Source organism: Paroedura picta, chromosome 8, assembly GCF_049243985.1.
Source record: "Paroedura picta isolate Pp20150507F chromosome 8, Ppicta_v3.0, whole genome shotgun sequence".
NCBI lineage: Eukaryota > Metazoa > Chordata > Lepidosauria > Squamata > Gekkonidae > Paroedura > Paroedura picta.
Window position 1 is genome coordinate 39415126 of NC_135376.1, and position 17684 is coordinate 39432809.

Consider the following 17684-nt stretch of genomic DNA (forward strand, 5'->3'; position numbering starts at 1 on the left):
TGTTGCCTGGAAATGGTGCAGGGGAAGAGCACCCACAGTATACCCTGGCCTATCCCTGTGGTTGATTTTTAAGGCCAAGGGGCACATCTGGCGTTCCAGTCATGAAGCTGCAGCCTCTAATATCATCAGAGGGAGGTCTGGCCAGCCCAGTGCCAAGAACTGAGTCTGAAGCCTTCTGAGCAAACAACAAACCTGACAAAGGACTTCTCCAGACTCTCTTCTCCATTTCAGCTCTGCCTCTTGTGTTATGCCTGTAGAAGGCAACCCAGCAATCCTTCCACCGGCTTTCTTAACATGTTTCTTTTTCTTTCTTCAGACCTCAGTGACCAGCTCCTGGAAGTTGTGGGACTTGAAGGGGCTATGGAGATGGGACAGATCTACACTGGACTGAAAAGTGCTGGCAAGAGGCTGGCCCAGTGTTCCTCCGTCACTATCAGGTACCTCCCCACACCTTAGTTCCAGCACAAAGTTTGTGCCCCAGTTTCTGGGGGACTCCGAGCAGCATTCTGTGTCTTTGAAACATGACATCACAGGGATGATAAGGAAGCGTCTGACATATGTTCCTTGCTGTGCTTTATATCTTGTACGAACACCATCATAGGGATGAAATGGTCTATGGACCCATGCAGCACTCTGCATTGCAGCTGGCATCCCCAGCGTGTGTGAGAAGGCCCCTGGGATGCACTCACCTCACTGGTGCATGCTGCAGAGAGAGCATGAAAGAGGTGAGGGGCCAGGCGGAGGGGTGCAGAAGAGGCAGCAGCCTGGTTGCAGAAGCCATCGGCAGCCAGTTTAGGAGAACGGCAGTATGCTGCAGTAGCTCAAAAACCTCCATGCAGGTGCTGGGACAATGGCCTGCTGGAAAAGAAGAGCCTATTGATAAGCATGTTTCTGCATCCCTGCTGATGCAGGGGTGGCTGCAAAAATACATTATAGCAGGGTAGCAAAAAACATCCACAGAAGCACCGAGGCATGTTTTAAGCCTAAGAAAAAAGCACATCAAGAATATTCTAGAAAAATCATAAGAGATACCAATATTTGCAGCTTACAGTCCAATTACGTTAAGTATCTGAATTATGCAAAATTAGTGTAGCCCTTGCACCCATCAATAGGTTTGCCAGTCCTGGCTGACATCTTTATTTTCAGTCATTATTAGATGACCTAACCAAGCCGCACAAATGACGCAGGGGCTTTCCTGCATCTAACCTTGCTCTTTGACATAAAGCCTTTATTGCCAGCTTTCAGCAAAACAAAACAGAACAAAAACACTGTGCCAGCCCTGGTATGTACTTGTCACACACTTAATGTGCCTCGTTTGTGTTTTCCAGAACAACTAAGCTGTTGCCCATGCAAGTGGATGGAGAGCCCTGGATGCAGCCTCCCTGTACAGTGAGTAGCTGAGCATTTTGAAAGGGTCCTAGGACACATGAATGTAGTTTACCTATCAGTTATATAGACCATAGAAGGTTTACTCTTAGAGAGTATGAGTACAGCCTAGGAAAGGATGGAATTTCAAATTAAGTTTCTGCTTGAAATGCAAAAACCGTCCTGCAATTTTAGGAGAAGGAGTCATCCTGTTCTGGTTTCCTTTGATGTGATATCCTAATGGCAGTCATATTGTATACCTAATGGAAATTCAAAGACAATTTAAATGGAAAGAACTGTGGTTACGTACATCACTGTAACAATTTGGAGAGTACTGCTGGAAACTGTATTTTCAAGGTATCCTCATCTATGTCTTCCTACTGAGGATCAAAGGAGGATGTATAATACATGTATAATACATTATCTGTGTCTGGCTAGAGCAGAATGTTACAAAAGATGCATTTATGTTGGAAATAAAGGTTCTTAGCTCTCTTGTCTACGTACAAATAACATCAGCGCTAAAGGAATGGCACCATGGATATTTTTCTTATGGGCCAACTAAATGCTTACTTAGTACAGCAATATCCATAATTGAGCCCAGTTGGTTGTTTACAGATCTTTCCAAAAACAATTGTGCTGAGCACCTGGGGACATCTGGAGATCCGGTTTCACTTTGTGCATGGATTTTGATAGTGGCTACCAGCCTTCACAGGCCTTTAAGGCCCCAGCCTTATGACAAATGGTTGGCCAAACAAGAAATGCCTGCTGAGGCTTCTTAGCAAGCCTGCCTCTCCCGAGCCATCTCTGGGGGTTGCCCTGATCCTTTGCTGCCTCCACAGCCACCCGTAGAGCTTAATGACTGGTCTATCTCAGGGCCATCTCTCTTCTTCAGCAGGCACTCTGATAAACACTCTTGCTCATTTTACTCAGAGAACTTGACAAACTTGTCCTTTCCTTCTTTGCTTGCAATTCATTCCTAGCTGAAGCATCATCTGCTGCCTCAAGTATCAAGTGAGGAGACAGACCAGCAAGCAGGCCTTTTTACAGCTGCAGTTTATTCTAGATGTAAGAAGAAGAGCCCTACCGGCAGGGCCAGCATCAGCATACCCTGAGGTGGGGCAGCTGCCAGGGCCTAGGACCTCTGGTGGGGCTCACTGCCACTGACCCTCACCCTTACATCTCCTCTGCCACCTACCTGTACCCATGCTCCCAAGTGCCCAAAAAGGGCACATGGGTTTTTCACAATGGTGACACTCTGATAGCCATGACAGCAGTACTCTCTGCTGCATACACATTGGCCTGTGCTGTCAGGATATGGGCATGCAGGTTGTCCATACATGGACAGTGTGAAGGCTTGCAAGTGGGAGAAGGTTGCATGAGCAGGGAGAGAGTATACAGGTCTAGGAATGAAAAGGAGGACATGGGAGAGGCCTGGACCTAGACACACAAGGGCCTGTGGTTTGTGTCTGCCCCCCCCATTGGATCAGGCCAGTTTCTATAATGACCAGCCAGATGCCCCAGCTACTGGTTTTCAGAGACATACCACCGCCAAGTATGGTGGTTCCATTGAGCTATTATGACTAGTAGCCATTAATGACTAATCGGGAATTTTCCAGAGGTGTTTTCTATTCTTTCTCTAAGGAGATTGGGGTGGCATTCATGTTCCTCCCCTCCTCCATCTTACCATAACAGCCCTATGAGGTAGGTTAGGCCACAAAAGAGTGACCGGACCAAGGTCTTTGTGGCAGAGCGTATGGATTTTAGAGCTGCATATTCTAGTGGTCATCCCTATATCCTATGACAGTGAATTCCATAAGTCCATTATGAATTGTGTGAAGATGTACTTCCTTTTGTTTGTCTTACTAGTAATACCACTGAGTGCCTCTTGAGTTCTAGTATCATGGGAAAGAGAGAAAATGTTCTCAGTGTCCACTTTCTCCACACCATGCACCCTTATCCATTGTTGTTCCTCTATATATTTGTAAAACAGCCTGGGGGGTAGGACGTGTCCGGCTGTCCAAGTTGGAATAGGGCCAATCAGGGTGCAGCTGGCTGCACCCTGATTGGCCCTGTTCCTGCAGCTCCCGCCCTCTGTCCCTGTATTCTAGCCTCTTTGCTCTCAGACATGCCTCAGTGCCTGAAGCCAGCAGCAGGTAAGGGGAGAGGGCCCTGGGCAAAGGGTCATGGTGGAAGGCCTGCTGACAAGGGCCTTCTAGCCTACTAACTGCCTGCTAAGGAGCTCTGTCCCAGCCCTGCTAACAAGCTGCCCAGCTCCCACTCGCTCCACTTGATCTGGCTGTGCACTGCAGCCCAAAGCCACCTTAAGCTGCCTGTCCGGGGGCCAGGGGAGGGGGTCCTTTCAAGGCCCGTTCTTAGGAACGGGCTTTGAAGCTAGTAATTTTATAAACATCAGTCATGTGATTATATAAGAAATGCATACACAGAAAGTTCCATAGATCAAAATCTTTAGTCAGTCACTGGTAGGGACTAAGCAAGGACCCCTCTGAATAATGACTGCCTTTGTTTTGATGTTATCAAAAGCAACAAGAAATAATCTCTCTTTCCCCCATCCCCTCCAGATTGTTCTGTTTTCTTTATTTGAAATATCATGCCACCATTAAAGAGGCTAATATGCCTGGACAGACCTGCGCATCTCTTCCTTCCCAGGTTTCCCACTTCTGACTTCTTTACAAAATGATCTGAGAGCATTTGTTTCCCCCCCCCCAGTGTTTCCCCCCTTTATTCTAGGTTACTTATCCTTCTCTGCACTCTCTGGCTATCTTCCTTTAGCTGCCTGATTTGCTGGCATTGGAGGGAGTGGGGAGCAAAATGAGCCAAAATCAAACACAGATCTTGTGAAGATAGTGTTGACAGATCCTGGTAAATTCCTGGAGAGTTGAAGAAGAAGAAGAAGAAGAAGAAGAAGAAGAAGAAGAAGAAGAAGAAGAGTTGGTTCTTATATGCCACTTTTCCCTACCCGAAGGAGGCTCAACGCGGCTTACAGTCGCCTTCCCATTCCTCTCCCCACGACAGACACCCTGTGGGGTGGGTGAGGCTGAGAGAGCCCTGATATCACTGCTCGGTCAGAGCAGTTTTATCAGTGCTGTGGCGAGCCCAAGGTCACCCAGCTGGTTGCATGTGGGGGAGCGCAGAATCGAACTTGGCATGCCAGATTAGAAGTCGGCACTCCTAACCTCTACACCAAACTGGCTCTCCAGTTTGGTGTAGGGGCGGATCCTGGGGAGGGCAGAGTTTAAAGAAGGGAGGGTGCTAAGCAGGGAGTGATGTCATACAGTCCACCTTCCAAAGCTGCCATTTTATCCAGGGGAACTGATCGCTGTAGTCTGGAGAGCATTGTAGTTCCAGAACTCAATGCTCCATCTGGAGGTTGGCAACCTAAAGAAGGTGACAATCAAAAGTAGTTCAGAAGGTCCTTTTCTTCTTCACTTGCCCTCAGCCCCTGTTTCTTCTAGCATTGCCAACCTCCAGGTAGGGCCCAGAGATGTCACAAAATTACAATTGATCTTCAGACTACAAAAATCAGTTCCTCTGGAGAAAATGGGTGTTTTGGAGGGTGGGCTCTATTGCATTATTCCCTGTTGTGATCCCTCTGCTCCCCAGATCCCAGCCTTTCCTCTTTCCACCCTCAGATCACTAGGTATTTCTTAACCTGGAGCTGATAACCCTATCTAAACAACAGCCCATGTGCGGGAGTGCTTGAGGCCTCGAGGGTTGCTCCCCCTTCCACTCAGCACCTCTTTCTAATGCCGTGGGCTTAATTTGTAACTTTCTCCATAATGCCACAAAAGCATAGAATGCACTAGCCCGTGTGACATCGTTATTTCTGCTAAAATACCTTCCCTCTCTAGAACCTCTTGGAATAATAGCTGTGTGCAAAATAGCCAACCTAACCCTGATGCTGGTGGTGTTGATCCTTTTGTTTGCAGATTAAAATCACCCACAGAAGTCAAGTGCCAATGTTGCTAGGCCCTCCCCAAAAGACCAGCTTCTTCTTCTTCAGGAGAAGAAACCGAACTCGAGATTAATCTGCAAGCAAGCAAAGAATACTGTTCAGCCATTCTCTGTGCCAGTGGCAACCTCACAGGGGAAGCCTGTGGAAAAGAAACCTTCATCCCTTCAGATTTCCTGGCTTCTGTATCTGCTTTGGAAACATCAGTCTGGAGGCAGGATTATGAACTGTTAGTGGAAAATAACAGGGCTGGCACTCAGCAGTCAAACTGAAATAGCAGTGTGGGTTTGTATATACATGCACACATATCCACATTTTCTAAATATCACTGGCAGGGATAACACTAACATTGGTGGTTCAGGAGGAATTTCCCCCTTCACGGTGCCACAGTTCAAGGAGGGGAAATGCTTAACTGCTCTGGTGGGGCTGCGGGGAAAGTTGGGCCTTTCAGGAGGAAAGCTGTTCTGGCCAGCCAGGAATTATGCAGCCCTGCCAGAAAGCAAACAAAACAGACGTGGAAACAGCAGGTCTGACGTAGTGCTGAAGATGGGATTTGGGATCTTTTCCATTTATTTATACACTTTAGAACCCCAGAAGTTGCCGTCGACCCACCAAACCAGAGGAGAAACCAAGCTTCGCTTATTTATTTTACAAGGTTACGTCGGAAGACATTTGGCATCTCACTGCACTGCCCTTGTGGTCGTCACCAAGTCCTACACACCATTAGAAATGTTATTTATTTTTACTTAGTTTAGAAAACACTTGGGAGATGACAATGGAAAGGAGGAAGTGTGCTGGTTTTACAGCTCTTTCAAGAGCAATGTCCTTTGCTGGCTGGGCTGTAACATTTTAAGTAGAAGGCTAGTTAGGCGTTCCGTTTCAGAGGCACATGGATGTAGAAAGCTATTATTGCCAAGAGGAAACCAGAAAGAGTGAGTTAGAGAGTCCAAGGCTGGAGCCTTTTTTTGGAAGCAGCAAGCAAACTCAGGGTATTTAAAATGTATAAATAACCAAGTGCAGTTTGGTAAAAGGATGACAGAATTTGGAGATCCTTTGAGCTTAGATGTTAGACCTCTGTGTTAATATTTTTGTATCCTTTTTTTTTTTTCCAAACATGGAGGATTGTTGGGGGAGGGAACACATTCGCCATAGGTGAAATGTCTCAGTTTAACTGGCAGCTTCTGTGAAGAGAGAGCTTTTCTGAACTGGCTTTCATGGGATTGAGTGTGGGGTGCCTGGCCACAGCATGAACCTGGGATACGGCTTTAATGCAGAATCAACTGCAATTTCTACAGGAGACATTTGATTGCCATTAAAATTTAAGCAAGCTCAAAGGCCGAATGAAGAAGCTTTTTTCATGCATTTTGTTTATATTGCCCAGCAGCATTGGAAAAGATGTTAACTAAATGCATAGACCCAAGAGATGGGAATGGATATAATTAGATTCTCTAGCTCTTTTAACTGTGTAAACTGTCAATCAGATGTTGAATTAGCCAAAAGTAGAATGTTTCAGGAAAGTTCACCACAATTCATGCTGGGCTTACATTTACACACCATCTTAATGTGATCAGCAGTTTTGGTTGAAGGGAGACGGAATCAGTCCATAGCTTGTGACAGGATGACATTTCCATTAACTGACAAACAGCCCAATGAAACAGGATTTTTATTATATTGTCAAATGACCAAAAAAAAAAAAAAAAAAAAGCAACCCTCTGGGACAGAATAATCTGTTCTTGTGTAAATTTCTTTCTTTGTGAGATAGCTTTGTTGAGCTTTTTCCTAGTGGCTGTAGCTCCTGTCTTCTTATTGCTCAGGGCTGAATATTGTGTCTCATATACTTCTAACCACAGAAGATTATGAAAGGGTTAGCTGACACTCCTCTTGCTGAGACCACACAGAGACTCTTCTAGTACAAAGGAATGTGATCCCTATTTATTCTTCAAAAGTCAAGAAAGAAGAACTCTGCTTATTTATTTAACCTATTAAATAAGAAGAAAGGATGTTCTCAGTCAATATAGTTCTTTCTGGGTGAAGTCATTTGCCATCCCTTAGGAGGAATTACAGAAACACACCAAATAAGGAAACCTAGAGGAGACCTTGGCATCCATGACCACAGAATATGTCAACGTAGATATTGTGTGTTGCCCTCTCCTGCTCCATAGGGCCTGAGGCATTTCACTTGTGACCTATCTAGGTTGCTGTTGTGTGTCTGAGAATACCCTGATGCTTTTGCAAGAGGCAAAATGGGGCATCGACTGTAATATATGTGCGGGCTAGCTCTTACATCTGCACATGAGGAAATGTTAGTTAGGGGCTCTCAAGAGTTTTTAGAGGCCCACATCAAGCTGACTCGGTGGAGATGCTCCCACAGAGAATATATCTACACTGTCAGCAGACAACGTGCCCATGTGCTAGTTGTTCTTATAGAGGCAATAGATATCCCAATGGGCTTTCAAACTGTATTGTGCCACGTACCTTCCTGCCTTCTTTCTCATACTTCAGTTTCCTCCCTGCTCTACCTACCTGACTCAGCCACTTTGCCTTTTCTGTGATTTTGCTTCTTAAGTAGAATGATTAAAGTATCCATCATATATGTCAATGGGACTAGTCAGACATAGAATTTCAGAATCCAGCACTAATGATATTTACTTGGAAGGATGCCCCACTAAGCAGAGTCCAAATTTGGGAGGCTATCAATGCAATCCTAAGAATGCTTGCCTAGAAGTAAGCCCCACTGAATAGATCTGAGTAAGATTCTGAGTTAGGCCTGCTTAAGATGACACTGCAAACCTAGCAAAAAGTATAGAAGGAAAAGACTGCTGTCAAATGTCTAAAAGCCTGCAGGAAAATTATCAAAATGTATTAAAGAGTTAAGAAACAGCAATGATTTATCCAGCAACCATCTACACTAGAAAGATATGAAGGGGAAATAACTGGAAGCAAATATTCAATGAAGGAAAGGAACTTGGACAGCAGAAATTGTTCCAAAGCAACAGAGCAACTCTAAAAACAAAAGTTTTAAATGTAATTTAATTTAAAATAATCTTAGCCTTCCACCTGGTGCTAAGGATAACTTGGCCAAATAAAGTCTCTGACCTGTAACAGACTCTTTTATTAGTGCCCAGCACAGACCTCAAGAAGTACAGAGCAAGGTGCAAGCATATGCACAAATAAACAATTCATTAAAACTGTAATAGTTTCCAAAGAATAACCATAGGAGTTGATAAGCAGCTCGGATAAGGGAGCAGAGCATTAGATTTTCAGAGCAGGTAGAAAAACAATTGGGAATAAAATGTACAGGACCAGTGACACCATAGTTTGGATCCCAAATGCAGCCCTCAATCCACAAGACCGCAATGTCTTTAGTATAATTTAAAATGAACATCTTTGCTTATTTAGTTCTCTTCAGGTGAACACACTGAATGATTCAAACCATTGTAGCTGCATATTAGTAGTCAATGAATTGCTCTGGCATTATTGTGCCCATCAAGAATGAAACCTTTATGGTGAATTCTAACCCAACACCAATAGCTTCCAAATCTCTTCCTAGTACTGATCCTTGTAAACTACAGGCAAATCCTATGCAACAGGTAACAAATCCCAAAGGGGCTTACTCATTAAGTCAAGTCAGATTTTATTGCGCGTAGCCATAGGCCATTACAATATAAAAGGAAGATTCTTGTTGTTAAGTGTCCATAGGATTATTGCTGTAATAGGTCCAAAAGACTTTTTAGGATCACTTACCAACATTAATTTATAGAGATACATGATCCTCCTTTGTCTTGGTTAGAGCCAAGCATATCCTGGCTAAATTAATATGCTAGTACATCTCCCCCACCCCCACCCCCGATTTTACTTGTTGCTTCACAAAGGCTAATTTAGTACACAGAATCATCAATGAGCTCATAGGTGTTGGTATGAGAAAGCTTGCAAAGGTGTTTGGTTTTTTTTTTCTTTCAATTTTACCAGAACTGTGAATGATTTGAAACTGTGGCTTGTGAACAGATAAGTGCCAAGGTATAAGCAGCAGCTTTTTGTGCATCAAGCCAACTCCAAAGGAAAGATCAGCATTCCTTATTCCTAAATTGTTATTTCTTTGAAAGGCGGGGTGGGGCTGTCACAGCCTCCTGGCAAACCGACAGTCAAAAGATAAAGTTTTGTCCATCATTGCACCTGCATGCTATTTAAAAACTATATCTGTTGAATTTTTGCCTCTCCTGCCACAGAGCAAGAGTTCTGCCAGGAAAAAAAAATGGCAACCTTCCCTTTTGTTGTGTGGTGCTGAGGTGACTCCAGCAAGAGAAGCCAGATCCTGGCTTGGTTTCTGCATTGCCCAGAGACTGCCTGAGCTGAATTCCAGCTGTGGGATTTTTATTCCAGGTGATGACTCATTAGCCCTGCTTGATCTCCAGCCCAGGCAGAGTATACAGGCTGACAGCCAGACAAAGCAAGGTCTATTTGTGAATGTCGCAAATGCCTCCTGCGTACAGTCGGTGCTCAATTCATGCCGAGTTCCTCTGGGCCACTCGGAGGGGAAAGCGACATCAGTTCCTCCAGAGAGATTAGCAGCATGGTTTATTCCATGTACTCAGCACTTGTGAACTCAGCACTTTGCAGAAAGCAGGCCATACTCTCTGTGGAGGGAACAGACACGGCTCTGTTAACTTTCCTGCGTTTATATACGTGCATAATTTGACCAGGAGATTTTTCAAATGGCAAAGGGAGACTCTTGTAGAATACAGTGAGGAAAGCACATTTCAGGAAAGAACATTGTGCTAACAGTACCTAGTCTGTTCCAGTATTTGCTGTGTCATACTTAGGTTTTGCTCATTTCCATTTTCTCTCCCTGCTGTTTGTCATTCTTCCTCCTTGCCTCCTCCTCCTGTTCATCTCCAACCCAGCCATCATTGCTCTCCTCTCTTCCCCAGTCTTGTGCTTCAGTGTTCTGAAGTTCATGTTGGGATATTGCCTAGATAAATGGTGAGAAATTGACTTGACAAGTAACTGCCTGGAATGAGGGCTTCAACCAGAATTGCCCCCTCGCTCCCCTGTTTCTTGCCATGCTAGCTGGGAATGTGCCACCTTAGGCTTGTGTCAGCTTCATGAGCAGCAGCTCCCTTAAGACTGGCTGTCCTGTTGTAAAATGCCTGCGGTGCACTCCTTCAAGCTACTGACCAGCACCGCTAAGTTTCCAAGTCCTGCTCATGCATGAGCCAGCTCGAGAGACCCTGCCCACTTGGCTTCTAGGGAGTTGCTACTCAACTCAACAACTCTGTTCTACAGGAATGCTGTTCTTCTCATGCACTGCTGCTCTGGCTGGCTAGGGACACATCCCTGCTTATCACTCATTGCCAGCCACTTCAGCTGAGACTTGCATGTGTAAATGATGAAGTATGAGCAATCACAATTGCATCGTCACGGACAGAAGATTTGTATCAGCCAATCTCCATTCCACTGCAGTGCTTTCCTACTGAGATGTTTCACGCATTCAGCTGAATCAAGTCATTGAGCAATGGGAGAAAACCTGAGCGAGGTGCATGCCTGTGTGAACCAGTCCACCTTGTGTAAAATACTGATGCAGTCACTCCAATGACATGTGGGGGTGGCCAACTTGAGCTCTTAGCATCATTCACAAGGGTGCTGAATTCTTAGGAGCCTCTCCTAGTGCTGAGTAGCCATCACACAATGCTTCTATTCAGAAACCACATCTTTGCTATGGAAACACAGCATCTGGAGTAAAGATACATCAGCCTATGCTTTTGGCATTCTTACTGCCTAGTGGACAGGTGGAAGAGGGGTTTCCATCCATCTCCAGACAGCTTTCTCTGGAGCAACAAGCCAACAGTCTCACAAAATATACTCAGCATATGAATAAGCCAAAACACCATCCGAACTCCAGGTGACAAACTCACCTGGTGCACAAAATTTTCTTCTGTTGCAGCAGAAGTGACCGGACTGAACTGTACTTTCACTAGCATCTCATTGACATCTTAAGAGACTCTCAACACAGCCAGAAAGGACAGGCAAAATGAAGCATCTCTGTGTTAGGCTGTGCTGAACGCAACACTGCCCTCCTAGTGTCTTGTGTGAAATACGGGAAGCAGAGTCACCCTGCCCCATGACATGTACTGTATACCCTCTTGAGTGTGGACTGCTCTTCCTCCTTTCCCATGAATCTTATTGTGGTCCCCTGCATGAAGTTGTGTGAACTGTGTAATGTAGCCCATGTTTATATGTAAATCCTAACTGATGGGGTTTTACATCAAATAAAATGATAACAACTCTCACAGCAGCGGACTCTGGAATGCCTTTGGAGTCACAGCAGCCAGAAAGGGCAGTCACTTCTTTCTGTGTATTCAGATGCTGTGGAAATTGCATTGGGTCCCTTGAGCCATGATCATCGCAGTTCCTTGAGACCTGTGTCAACAGCAGTATGAGCAGCTCAGGACTTGTGCACGGCCTGCACACCACCTGTGCCGCCTGCAAGCCACCCATGCTGCCTTCATGCCACCTGTTCTGCCTCCACACATGTGGGTGGTGGAGGCAGCGTGGAGGCGGCACGAGAGGCATGGAGGCTGCGCCCTGCTTAAGAGGTGCTCGGGGAGGGAAGGAGTCCTGGGCAATTGTGGAATTGTTATTATTATTACATTTATTCCTCACCACTCCCAGAGCCGGCTCGAGGTGGGTTACAGATGCATTGCCACATGTAAGTTTCAATTAAAAAAAAAAAAAACCAGACTAACAAACCTCCAATTGGTTGGCCCTATTGACTGACAGGCCAGGGAGCAGTGAGTGAAAGAACATGTTGCTCTCTCTTTTGCTTTTTGTGCACCATGTGAGGAGGGTAAAAGGCAAGATGCCACAGCAGGAAGACTTTGAAATGTGGAGGGGAGAAATAGCATGATCTAATAACACGCTATTGCAGGTAGGAAGCATCTCGCTATTTTGCCCACTGTGCGGAAATGCCCAATTATCAACAGAGTGCACTTTTGCTCCTTGTCTCATACCTCACACTCCTTAAACCACAGCAAATTAGCTGCATCCAAGTCCTCTTGCAATCTGTGGGACCAGTGAGTTGGGAGAGGCTTGTCCTATTGATTTCAGTAGGAATCAGGTGTGACTGGGGCTATGCTTAGTAACAGGACTAGCAAGGCATACCCAGACAGCAAACTCCTATGCACCTACCAAGAGAGTGTGAGAACAACAGCCTGGCCCTGGCATCTGATCTTGCAGAATGCACTTCGCTCTCATGGCTAATAGCTCAATCGCACTTATAGTCCCAGAGAGTTGAACCAAAACCAATGGGATGAAATGAATTCAAAATAATTTTGTGGTAAACATCCAGAAGAAGTTCCTGACAGTTAGAGCTGTTCCTCAATGGAACAGGCTTCCTTGGGAGGTAGTGAGGTCTCCTTCCTTGGAAGTTTTTAAGCAGAGGTTAGAAACCTCACAAAAATGCTGATTCTGTGAATTTAGGCAGAGTGTAAGTGGGTGGGCAGAAGGGATGCTTGGCTCTTGTGGTCCATGCTTGGCTCTTGTGGCCCCATCTTGCATGCCCAGGGGAGTGTCGATCACCAGTTTAGTGTCAGGAGGCAAATTTCCTCCCACCCAGACTGGCCATGGATTCTGGTTTATTTGGGAGGGGGCATCATCTGGGCATGGAATTGGTGTCACTGTGGGTGGGCCAGTAGTTGTGAATTTCCTGCCTTCTGCAGGGGGTTGCACTATATGAACCTGGAGGTCCCTTCCAACTCTTTCTATTTATTCTAACTGCAATCTTATCCTCCATAGAGTTGTCTAATTTTTTCTCAAATCATGCAAGCTGTTAGCCATCACCCTATCCAGTGACAACAGATTCCATATGTTAATTCTTCATTGTGTGAAATTATATTGTCTTTTGTGACCCTATTATCAATCAGATTAATTGGATGACCCCAAATTAGCATTATGATGGGAGCAGGGATTGCTCTTTAGCAGCAATTTTCTTTAACTTTCAATCACATCTCCTCAAGTAATCCTGTTTTTTTAATTAAAAACCTCAAATGTCTATTCCTGTCCTATTCTCATACTTAGCACCCTGCCTGCCTGCCACCCTCTAAATGTTCATGCTATTTTTAGACTCCACGTCCCTATATAACAAAAGATATTATTCTGCTTTATAACAGCAATACTGATTTCATTCACTTTTTAACTCTCATCAGGTTCAAAACTGAATGGGTCACTAACGTACAAGGTAGGTATATTATGTCTGGAGGAACACAAAACCATATGCACCATAATACATTTTAACTGGTCGTTACTACTGTTTTCACTGAGAAAATATTAGGCAATCTATTTCCCACCCCCAGGGTGGGTAGAGGGGGCTAGATCCCAATCCTTACACATTATTAACTTATCTTTTAAAAGGCTCACAGCAGCATTTTGGGTTCTGCCCTCTTGGCTCTTATTCTCACAACCATGTGAATGAAGCCAGGTTTCAAAATAACAACTGGCCCAAGGTCACTCGTTAAGTGTCATGGGTAAATGTATTTAGACCTTGATTTTCTCCATCGTTGGGAACAGGAAAGGATTACAATATTATTCTCTCCTGTTCCATTTTATCTTCACAACAACCTCCCATAAGTAAAGTTGCCAGAGGACCTCGGCCCAGTCACACCTTCTCAGCCTAGCCTAGCTCACAGAGTGGATGTGAGTATAAAATGGAGGAAATTAGGGGAGCTGCTTTGGGTCCTCACTGGGGAGAAAGTCAGGGTACACATGATGTAAATAGGTGAGGCTGAGAGTGTATGACAGGCCCACCCAGTGACCAGACTAGAGAGTCACCCCTGGGTCTCTTAGATCGAGTCTGACACTGTACCTCCATGAACAGGGGTTTGAGCCCAAGACTCTCAAGTCCATATGAACAACATTCTCGTCCAGGGGTCCTCAGCATGGTGCCTGAGTATTCCATAGTGCCCCCCAACACCTTTCTTGGTGCCCACTAAGAGTTTTTAGAAAGGGGGTGGGGCCAGGAGGGCCACAGGCCAAACATGACTTCTGATTGGCCACTGGGGAGCCAATTGGCTGGGCAAATTAAAATAACATGGTTTCCATGGCAGCTGTTACCACAGTGTTGGTTTTATTCTCTCTCACTCCTCTTTCCCAAGAGTATTTTTTAAATTACTCCTCTTCTCCCCAGAACTTAAGTTTCCCTGTGTATGTGTGTGACTCCACCTCCTACAGCAACCATTTGGTGGTTGGCTCTGCCTTCTGGGGCACCCAATGCCCTGGGTCAAAGCCTGTTCTAGCCACTATGCCATATGGCCTTTACACAAGACCTCATTTCTTGCATCTGCCAAGAAATAGAGTTAATTGGGATGCAATTGGCCAAGTAATTTTTTAAAAAGCTGTCTATGAAGCATCTTGCTCTGTTCTCCAAAGTCCTCCGATACATATCAATAGTCTTTCTCCAGACAATGCTGATGCTGCAGAAGGGAGGATTTCAAACAAGACTGGATTTCTCAGCATCCCAGAATGGTCAGAGTTTCTTTCTTCTTGTGCTCTTGACACAGCTCAGTCCAACAATGAGTTCAGTGAAAACAGCTGGAGAAGTTGTCTTAGGTGTTTCACTGTCCCTATAGTTTAATTATTTAATGCAACGCACTATTTAAGTCGCTGAATAAATCAAAGCTTCAGATAAAAATAATCAGTACCTTTCCTCTAGAGAACAAAAATAAAAAAATCAGCAGCAGGCAAGAACTCACGTGCCACCAAATCCAAAGAAAAAGCTCCGTGTGCAAGGTATTGTGTTAAATTTAGAGCCTAGGGTTTTTTCTTTTCCTTTTTCTTTTCGAGAAGGAGCTAAATTTAGTCAGCATTGCTCTTCCCTCATCCCAGCACAGTGGGGCTGCAAAGCTTCAGCAGACAAGTACAAGACGAAAGGGACATAATTATTTTAAAGAGGGTATTTTTCCATCTATCCAGCTCATAAATGAGGCGGACCAGGATTTATGTGGTCCACCACACAAGCAAAATATGTGTGATTAATGTTATATCCTGAGAATTACATAAGGAAAAGAAGAGCAGCTGTGCTGAATGACGAAGAGGTTTTTACAGTCTGCTTTTTGCTACTTGAAGGAGTCTCAAAAGGGTTTACCATCACCTTGGTGTCATGGTTAGGGGCACCGACTTCTAATCTGGTGAGCTGGGTTTGATTCCCCGCTCCCAGCCAGCTGGGTGACCTTGGGCTCGCCACAGCAATGAGAAAGCTGTTCTAACTGAGCAGTAATATCAGGGCTCTCTCAGCCTCACCCACCTCACAGGGTGTCTGTTGTGGAGAGAGGAAAAGGAAGGCGAATGTAAGCTGCTTTGAGACTCCTTTGGGTACAGAAAAGCAGCATATAAAAACCTACTCTTCTTTTTCTTCTACCTTCCGTCCCTCTCCCCTCAACAGGCACCTTGTAAGGTAGGTGGGGTTGAGAGAGTTCTGAGAGAACTGTGACTGGCCCAAATTCACCCAGCAGGCTTCACGTGAAGAGTGGAGAATCCAACCTGGTTCTCCAGATTATCTTAATCACCACTCTTAACCACTACCTGGTGCTGGATGTTCTAGTCCAGCAACCTGTTTTGCACAGTGGTCCACCCAATGCCCCAAGGATAATTTGATGGTCCCATTGGTCCAATGCTCAGAGGATCCAGACAGGACGTAATCCTCTTGGCTAACAGCCAGAAGTAGGGCCATGGAATCATTGGTGGTGGTGCAGTCAATGTGCAAGTGTGAGTGGTCCCCAGCAGTATTCTCCTCAGTGAAGTTAAAGTAAAGGTAAAGGTATTCCCTGTGCAAGCACTGGGTCATGTCTGACCCTTGGGGTGATGCCCTCTAGCATTTTCTTGGCAGACTCAATACGGGGTGGTTTCCTAGTCATTACCTTCCCCAGTCATTACCGTTTACCCCCCCCCCCAGCAAGTTGGGTACACATTTTACCAACCTCGGCTGAGTCAACCTTGAGCCAGCTGGGGGATTGAACTCCCAGCCTCATGGGTAGAGTTTTCAGACTGCATGTCTGCTGCCTTACCACTCTGCGCCACAACAGGCTCATTCAGTGAAGTTACACCCTGCTAAAACCATTGACAGTTTAAGGTTGCTCTACAAGGGACAGATATAAAACAATGGCTGGCAACAAGGTTGCCAACCCTGGCTTGGGAAGCTCCTGGAGATTTGGGGGCAGAGTCTGGGGGTGGAGAGAGCAGGGAGCTCAGCAGGGACGTGATGCCTCAGAGTTCCCCCTCTGGAGCTGCCATTTTCTCTCTGGTAATCGGTCTCTGTGGGCTGGAGATTAGTTGTAATTCTATAATAAAAGGCCTAACCTGGAGACAGGCAACACGAATTGGCAACCAAATGACCATTGAATGGGCACTGGTTCCCTGTACAGGGGTTTAGCCCTTTCCTTGAGCACTTTTCTCAGCCTCTCTCACTAGTTCTTATGGCCACGAATGCTTTGCCTTCTTCCCGCTACTGTGCATTGTTCCACTTTTCCATCATGATCTGAATGTTCACATCCTTTGGAAACTTGAACCTTGTTTTCCTACCATATATAGTACAGACACAAATATTTTCCATTTGTATAATATATTCTGATTGTAGTATTTCATTTCCTTGGCATATTTTGAGTTTTGACACCAAACACATTCCCAACCTATCTTTTCTCCAGTAATATATATATGGCCACAATAGAAACCAGCTTTCAGTGGAGTGGGAGTGCAAAGGCCTACTACCCCTTCCTTCGAGTGGTTTTTCTCTGCCCGGAGTGGCAGGGGCTCTGGGAGTAAAGGCCATCTCTCACCCAGGGGCTTTGTGAACTGATGGAGATAGGTAGGCATTTCCTCTAACTTAAGTGCCATAATTTGCTCCTGTCTGACCAATATAACATTTGGAGGGTCTCCAGCTTTTGGTGGCTAAGTCATCTGACACAAGATCCTAAGTCAAGACATGTTGCAGTTGTGACCCATCAAGCCATCATCTTCGCAAGCCATCCGATGGGATCCAGCAGAAAATATGGCCCTGGCAGAGAGGCTGCACAGCACCTTGCAGGCTACAGTAACAGACGGATGGGCTAAGTTTGGCTTGGAGGAGGGTCACAAATTGTGCAATGTGTGTGAGTATGTATAACTGCGTCTGCTTTGCCCTGCACCCATAAGAACATTTCCAGCTGAAACCACTCTTTTTTTTTTAAGTCCTTGTCTCCTCATCAGATATTATGATAATCCTGCAGTGTTGCCATGGAACCTAGAGTGAATCAAAGGAGAGGTTCTGACGGTGCCCACTCAGCTGTGTGGGATGATAACCCTGAAGCACAGCAATCTTTTTATT

The 17684-nt window shown here is 45.3% G+C and overlaps 1 protein-coding gene across 6 annotated transcripts in view; it reads left to right on the forward strand.

Moving 5' to 3' along the window:
* The window catches only part of DGKG (diacylglycerol kinase gamma), a 177953-nt gene extending 166331 nt beyond the window's left edge, over positions 1-11622 (forward strand). For all 6 annotated transcript variants that reach the window (XM_077349160.1, XM_077349164.1, XM_077349161.1 and 3 more), the window contains 3 exons: positions 317-437; positions 1329-1389; positions 5313-11622. In XM_077349160.1, the coding sequence (XP_077205275.1) occupies positions 317-437; positions 1329-1389; positions 5313-5411 (281 nt within the window). In that variant the 3' untranslated portion in view covers positions 5412-11622. The remainder of the gene's footprint in view (positions 1-316; positions 438-1328; positions 1390-5312) is intronic.
* The last annotated feature ends 6062 nt before the right edge of the window (positions 11623-17684 follow it).